At 39.9% G+C, this 7,500-nt stretch overlaps 2 protein-coding genes across 2 annotated transcripts in view; both read left to right on the forward strand.

Annotated features, from left to right (window-relative positions):
- LOC137989442 (lactadherin-like) overlaps positions 1-7,500 on the forward strand; it is a 433,868-nt gene that overhangs the window by 297,719 nt on the left and 128,649 nt on the right. The window lies entirely within an intron of this gene.
- Positions 1-7,500, forward strand: part of LOC137989468 (broad substrate specificity ATP-binding cassette transporter ABCG2-like) — a 36,848-nt gene that overhangs the window by 1,812 nt on the left and 27,536 nt on the right. The window contains exons 3-8 of the mRNA XM_068835284.1: positions 610-669; positions 1,989-2,103; positions 3,634-3,786; positions 5,522-5,679; positions 6,538-6,689; positions 7,388-7,480. Coding sequence (XP_068691385.1) covers positions 610-669; positions 1,989-2,103; positions 3,634-3,786; positions 5,522-5,679; positions 6,538-6,689; positions 7,388-7,480 — 731 coding nt within the window. The remainder of the gene's footprint in view (positions 1-609; positions 670-1,988; positions 2,104-3,633; positions 3,787-5,521; positions 5,680-6,537; positions 6,690-7,387; positions 7,481-7,500) is intronic.

The raw sequence follows: 7,500 nt of genomic DNA on the forward strand, positions 1-7,500 counted from the left end.
TAAGAGTACAGACAACGCTAAACCACTTTCGATTTGTTAAATTGAAGCAAGCAAGATCATTGTTAAGTTAAAGTAGTCGATAAACAGATACTTTCATAGTGGAAACCCAAACAAATTTAACAAACATTGTAACATGGAGTAGTGGAATTGAACATAGGCAACATTTGTGCACAGTGCTCTGACCTTTGCTCCAACTCTTCTCTTTATAAAGTTTTTTATTCTTTAACCCATTGACTCCTAAACCACCCCCTATTGACGAGTAAAATTGTGTGGTATCAGAGTAAAATCTGTTAATGAAAATTTGGTTTTATCAATTCCTCTATTCACTCTGATGAAGGGTTCACGCTCGAAACATCAGCTTTCCAAATCATTCATGGTGGTAATAATACTAATTCGACGTTTATCAACACGTTTGATAAAACCAGATTTTTCTGTTTGACTCTCCCATTGACGCAGCACCACAGTTTCTTTAGAGACTAGAAATTTGTAAAATCTATTAAGTCTCACTCCAAGGAGTCATTGGGTTAGAGACGACATAGTTTTTGAGTGGGTGTAGGGGTTACGGGTATTAATATAAATTTAAATTTTTTCTGTATTTCATGATTTAAGTGGCCTTGTGCAACCTGGATTAAATGCAATACTTGGACCAACAGGAAGTGGAAAGACAACGTATGTATAATATTATATAATAGGATATCAAATTTTCTTCCTATTTTTCAACAAATGTCCTATCTTCATCCTTTTTATTTTTCCCTTTACTCTGAAACCCTTTTTAAGGAGCAATATGGTTTCTTGATAAGGTATGTACCCCAGTGGTGAGGGAATTTGAAGAGGTAAAAGGGATCAGTGATGAAGGATGTTGAGATCTTTTTAATTTGTATAATGAAAAAATCTTAAGACTTCTCTATCAATGATCAAAGACCCAAAAAACTAAGGACTTCCTCCCACCTCCTAAAAGTAAATAACACATCAAACAGTAAATGGGATAAACATGATTTTGATGATTGTCGAGTCATTTCTGGTGAATTATCACAGAGTCGTCATTTCTCACACCCCCAGGCCAGAATGTTACAAACAGAGACTTCAAGAAACAAGTAAATGTAAAACTGTGACGAGAAAACACAGCATTCCTTTTGTTTGCAGTGGACAGTATAGTAAATAATTTATGGAAAATTGTCTGAAAGGTCTTAATTGTTTTTGTTCTGTGTTTACCACATCGGTGTAGTAGACCTTTGGATAATTCTTCAGGAATTACTTACGGTCAACTGCAAACGACAGAAATGCAGTATTTTGCTTGTTAGTTAGATTTTTTGCTTTCTTTGATGGGGTCATTGTATTTGGTCTTTGTCTTTCACATTCCAGCCATGGTTGTGTGAACAATGAGGACCCTGCAGTATTTCACATGAAAATGACTCACAGCTGCCCTTTGTAACCAACAATATTTTGCTATTAATCATAACCATTACAATCTTCTCAAATTGTATTGGTGTATTGACTACTTTATTTTTCACTAAGTATTGTGTATAATGGTAACAGGACTGAGTGGAGTCCAATTTGGTCTGTAGTCATACGACTGATTAACAAAATTGGACGACCGTGTAGTGGGAGTCCGATTTGTTTAATCACTAGTATGATTACAGACCGAATTGGACGACACAAAGTCCTGTTAGCAATTAATCATAACGATTACAATTTCCAAGAAACCAAAATTAATGCATTCCTTTTTCACTGTCTAATGTCACAAATTCGTCCATTTTGAAAAATCCCCAGTTTGGTAGGCTAAGTGGTTGTTGCTATGGCTATTGTGATAAATTCTGTGATTGGTAGATTAAGCTGAGTGCACTTAATATGATTGGCTGATGTAACTGTTCGATTTCAGATATCCGATTATTTACTGTTGTATACAGCTGTCTTTTTCTGGGGCGTCTTCAATCTTTGTTTTTTATTTCCTGGTTTTTCACATACTTGACTTCTTCACGCTATTTCAGGCTTCTGGACATCTTGGCTGGCCGGAAGGATCGAAAACATCTGTCAGGTGTAGTCCTTGTTAATGGACAAAAGCAACCAGAAAATTTCAAATGTATCACCGGATATGTTGTACAGGTTGGTTGAAGAAAGCCAAAGTGACAAACACACACACACAGCTTTAGAATTGTCTTTAAATAAAACAGAACTTATTAGAGAGATTTATACGGCAAACGGCAAAATGTGAGTTTTACCAAAATCAAAGAGAAGAAAGAGAGAAATGCTCCTCGCACGTATCTTGATAATTTAAGCAACTGTCTCTGATTATAGACACCTGAAAAATTCAGATGGCTCCAACGGGATTTGAACCCATGACCTTTGCGATGCCAGTGCATTGCTTTACCAACTGAGCTATGAAACCGCACAGTTGAGAGCAGGTCAATATAAATATTTGGCTTTGGTACATCTCCCACTGTCAATACAAACTCGCCTTGACCAGCTTCTAGATGGCTCGGTTGCTCGCAGTTGTAAGCCATTTTACGTCGTAATCGTTCGGTCATAGATTCAAATTTCTTTTAAGCCTGTACTTTTTTCCATGGGGTACTCTGGAAATACTTAAATTTCTCCACTGACTGCAATGAAATTCTGCAATGTTGTTTCGCATAGATAGTCCTGACATGATTCTACGTCGTTGTACGCTTTGTCTCATCAAAATACTCAGTTGCTAATGGAAGATGGCGTATTATGAACATGTTAGCATCAAATGATCACAGAATTTCCATGCAAAAGGGAAACGTGTTTTTGGTGGATGGATTGTAATGTTGACTAATATGTGCAGCCGACGTGAGAAAACGTATCATGAGAACAGTGATTGATGTTGCCTTTGGATATGATTTGGAAAATGAAGCACAATTGTATTTAAGGCGATGCAAAACTCAAACTGACGTTGCTTAGGTTTTGTGTCAGTCCGCTTTTTCTTTCCTTGTTATTGATTATGCATGGAATCATAGTTCATTATGCATGGTTCTCTAGGCGTAAACACTAACGGCTTAGTTGACCAGTGACATCATGGACCTCAGCGTTTATACCATCTACTGACGTTACACCAGTCACTTGACTCTGAAGATGAGTTACGCTTAGGTTAGCTAAACATCATTCAATGTCACCCTAATCAGTCCTCAGGACTACACTCACCCGGACGATCGTACTTCTCTTTAAGAATTGTAGTGGGTTAATTTAAGGACGGTGCCTACTATTATTATTGTGCATACGTTCTGCGCATCCTAAAAAACTACGCAGAGAAAGCATAACTTAGCAAGTGCTCTTGGTATCCAAAAAGAAGATTGGGGGTAACCATGCATTTTTTAGAGATAATTGAGCTTCATTTTGGAAAAGGACGCCATACATTGCCTTGTATTTTAAAGCTTTTTATAAATATTGTTGATTGATTATCTTTGAAAAATGCGTGGTTTCCCCCAATTTTCTTTTTGGATTTCAATAACACTTGTTAAGATCTGCTTTTCTCGCATACTCATAAACCGCGCAAATATACCTTTGAATTAGTAGGCACCGTCCTTGATGCTTTCTAAACCACTTGCTTATGAATGAAGTTCATTCAACACTTAATTGAACCCCACTCTATGCATTCAGTTTTTTATAATTTTCCAGGATGATGTTGTGATGGGAACTTTAACGGTGAGAGAGAACTTGCATTTCTCTGCATCCTTAAGACTCTCCAGAAAGCTGAGTAAACACGAGCGTTCAAAGAGAGTAGAGGAAACTCTTAGCGACTTGGGCTTGTTTCATGTGGCGGAGTCTAAAGTACGTACAGATAAGTCTAATGGTAATGGTAATGCATTTGTATACTGCACATATCACATCAGTCTCGAGGTGGTTTACAATTCTCTGAGAGTTAGACCACCAACATCGAGGGTCTCCAGTGTTTGGGTTCTTTTACGTCCCACAGTGTTGGTTAACAGGAAGGGTTGTAAGACGGGGCCCACGGCTTATAGTCCTTATCAGAGAAAACTTGAAAGTCTAACCATTTGCAGATGAAATTACAAAGGCAGCACTTTCTCCTCAGTTAGTTTTAAGAAGATGAGCATCGCTGGGTCCAACTAGGGTTTGACACATTGACCCCTTGGAGTGAAACTTGACATACTTTACTCTGTCTAACGCCAGACGACTTTACTCGTCAATGGGGGGGTGTCCTAGGGCGTTTGAGGTGTGAATGGGTTAACCCACTGACCCCTGGGAGTGACACTTAATAGATTTTACTCTGTCTAACGCAAGACAAGTTTACTCGTCAATGGGGGTGTCCTGGGGCATTTGAGGTGTGAATGGGTTAACCCACTGATCCCTGGGAGTGACACTTGACAGATTTTACTCTGTTTAACGCAAGACAAGTTTACTCATCAATGGGGGTGTCCTAGGGCGTTTGAGGTGTGAATGGGTTAACCAACTGACCCCTGTAAGTGACACTTAATAGATTTTACTCTGTCTAACGCAAGACAAGTTTACTCGTCAATGGGGGTGTCCTAGGGCGTTTGAGGTGTGAATGGGTTAACCCACTGACCCCTGCGAGTGACACTTAATAGATTTTACTCTGTCTAATGCAAGACCAGTTTACTCGTCAATGGGGGTGTCCTAGGGCGTTTCAAGTGTGAATGGGTTAACCCACTGACCCCTGGGAGTGACACTTAATAGATTTTACTCTGTCTAACGCAAGACCAGTTTACTCGTCAATGGGGGTGTCCTAGGGCGTTTGAGGTGTGAATGGGTTAACCCACTGACCCCTGGGAGTGACACTTAATAGATTTTACTCTGTCTAACGCAAGACCAGTTTACTCGTCAATGGGGGTGTCCTAGGGCGTTTGAGGTGTGAATGGGTTAACCCACTGACCCCTGCGAGTGACACTTAATAGATTTTACTCTGTCTAATGCAAGACCAGTTTACTCCTCAATGGGGGGTGTCCTAGGGCATTTTAGGTGTGAATGGGTTAACCCACTGACCCCTGGGAGTGACATGTGACAGATTTTACTCAGTCTAACGCAAGACCAGTTTACTCGTCAATGGGGGTGTCCTAGGGCGTTTGAGGCATGAATGGGTTAAGCAGTCTTCTCCATTAAGCACGTGATCTTCCGCACGAAAGTCCGCTGCTCAAGCAACTGGGCCACAATCCTATATGAAATCAGCGGCAACTGTCTTTGCATGAAATGATTTAAAATTTAAAAATTTGGGAATTGCTTTTAAAATTATGCCGAGACTTTTCAATTATTGCCATTCATGAAAAGGGCTAGAGGAGAAACAAAACGCTACAAAAGCGCTGTACCAGTCTTCCTGAAAGTTCTAGAATTTTTCGGCAAGTGGTAAGCCGTTTTCTTGGGCCCTAACATAGCCAAGAAACAATGCTTTACTAATGCTGTCCAGAAATAACATCGAACAAAACACATCAGAAAAAATATTCTTGCAAATTTCTGGAACTGAGAAAAATGGAAATCATCCACGGAGCTCATCTGTGCGTAAATTCATTAATTTTATTTGCTCATCCTCCAGGTTGGAAACGAGTTTATTCGAGGAATATCTGGAGGTGAACGCAAACGTACCAACATTGGAATGGAACTTATATTGGCACCATCTGTTTTGTTTCTTGATGAGCCAACCACTGGGCTGGATGCAGCCACAGCTGTGTCCGTTGTTCAGCTTCTTCAAGGGTAGGGAAGGTCTTTACTGCCTCGCTAAAGTAAATTCTTTGTGAAAAAATTCCTGCGCGTGAACAGCCACTCGAGAATGTGTGAAAGAGCGTGGTCGAATTCTTTGACTACAGAATTTGACCTTGTCCCGCAGCGTTTTCCTCGGCGTTTTCCAGCGTTTTAACGCAATAAAAGAATAGCTTTTCAAACGTAAAACAAATACTTTTATTATGCTTAACCGGCAGTTAACGCTGATGAAAACCGTTTGAAATGCAAATACCTTTTAAAATACAGATATGGTATATTCAATGGAGTGGACAAGGCTTCGGTCGTTAAGATTCATTTAAGTATTGCCAGTCAAGTAATCACTGCAGGTGTAATTGAAAACTGTTGCTTAGAGCGTTGTTAGTCCTACTCAGAACAAATAAATGACGAAGGCAGACACTCTAATCTTCCTATTTCTAACCAGTGACAAAGAACTACAATGATGGTTAAACGTCTTGGGACATTTCGTTTAAAATTCTTGGGACATTTTGCGACATGCAGATTAATCTATGCACTACAACCCCCCCCCCCCCCCCCCCCCCCCAGAAAAAAAAAGTTGTACATTCCAAACTGGCAATATAGCTGTTTGCTTTCAACAACATTGTAGGAGGTTGAAAGGGGGAACGGTAAACACCCCCTCTAATCGCAAATCAGGTCCTTCTTCTTTGAGTGACATAAACAATATTTTTTCCTTACTTAAAGAACATTTTCGTTGACTGCCTCCTGGAATCTTGTCCCCCATTGTAGCGCCGTGTAGACTGTCGGTCATTGAGGATAAGTTTCTTGCCCCATCAGTTTTCACAATGTCATTTACTGTCGCTTTATCCTTTATAGGCTCGGTCATCGTGGTAAGACAGTGATTATGTCCATACACCAGCCTCGCTACTCGATATTTAAGAACTTTGACACTATTTCATTACTGTCCAATGGCGAGTTTGTGTACCAGGGCCCCGCAAATCAAGCAATGAAGTACTTTGAGGATATAGGTGATTATTATAGATCGTAATGCGCTTTTCACCCGATTGTGGAATATAATTTCGCCCATTGCTTTTCTTTTGTATTCTTGAGCCATGTAATTGCCGCAAAAATCTTGCACCACATTGGAGCCTATCGGCGGCAATCGAAGAACTTGCTCGCAACCTCGTCTCCAGGGTCTTTGTGGCTTTCAGCCTTTCAGCCACATTTCTGAAAGTAGAAGAGCCCGGTGTTGTGGTGCCCTTTCCGGAGCTGCCCGTATTTGCTTTGCGTGTGATTGGCTATGTGGGTTATGTACATTTGCAATTAACCCAAGTAATTTTGCAACCGTCAACGGCCTCATATGTTCTTCATATGGCTATTTTGTGATTGACGTTTCAGTGAGTTAGACTAAAAAAAGGTATTGCGCTGTGAAACTGAACTTTCTACATTCTGCAATGGATAAATCTTGCTTTTAAGATTTCGATGCCCATACTTTTGAAGTTGTTACCTAAAGTTGAACACCTTACCACCTCAGTAAAAACGGGCTGAATCCCTCTGATTTAATTGACCTACAATATTAAGTTTCAGCCCATCTCAGCCTTTCTTTCTTTCACTTTCGGGTAATGTAAAATTTTTGGCTATGCGTGATTTGTATTGTCCGCCAACACGTTATATTTAGATAGCATATATCTTCTTTCATGATTACGTTTCCATTTTTTGCTCAAAGGTTTTGTTTGTGAACCACATAATAATCCAGCAGACTTTTTCATGGATGTAATAAATGAATGTGACGCTGCTCGCGGATTAAGTAACAGCTCAGGTATAGTCTGACTCCTCCCG

Source organism: Montipora foliosa, unplaced genomic scaffold (assembly GCF_036669935.1).
Source record: "Montipora foliosa isolate CH-2021 unplaced genomic scaffold, ASM3666993v2 scaffold_459, whole genome shotgun sequence".
NCBI lineage: Eukaryota > Metazoa > Cnidaria > Anthozoa > Scleractinia > Acroporidae > Montipora > Montipora foliosa.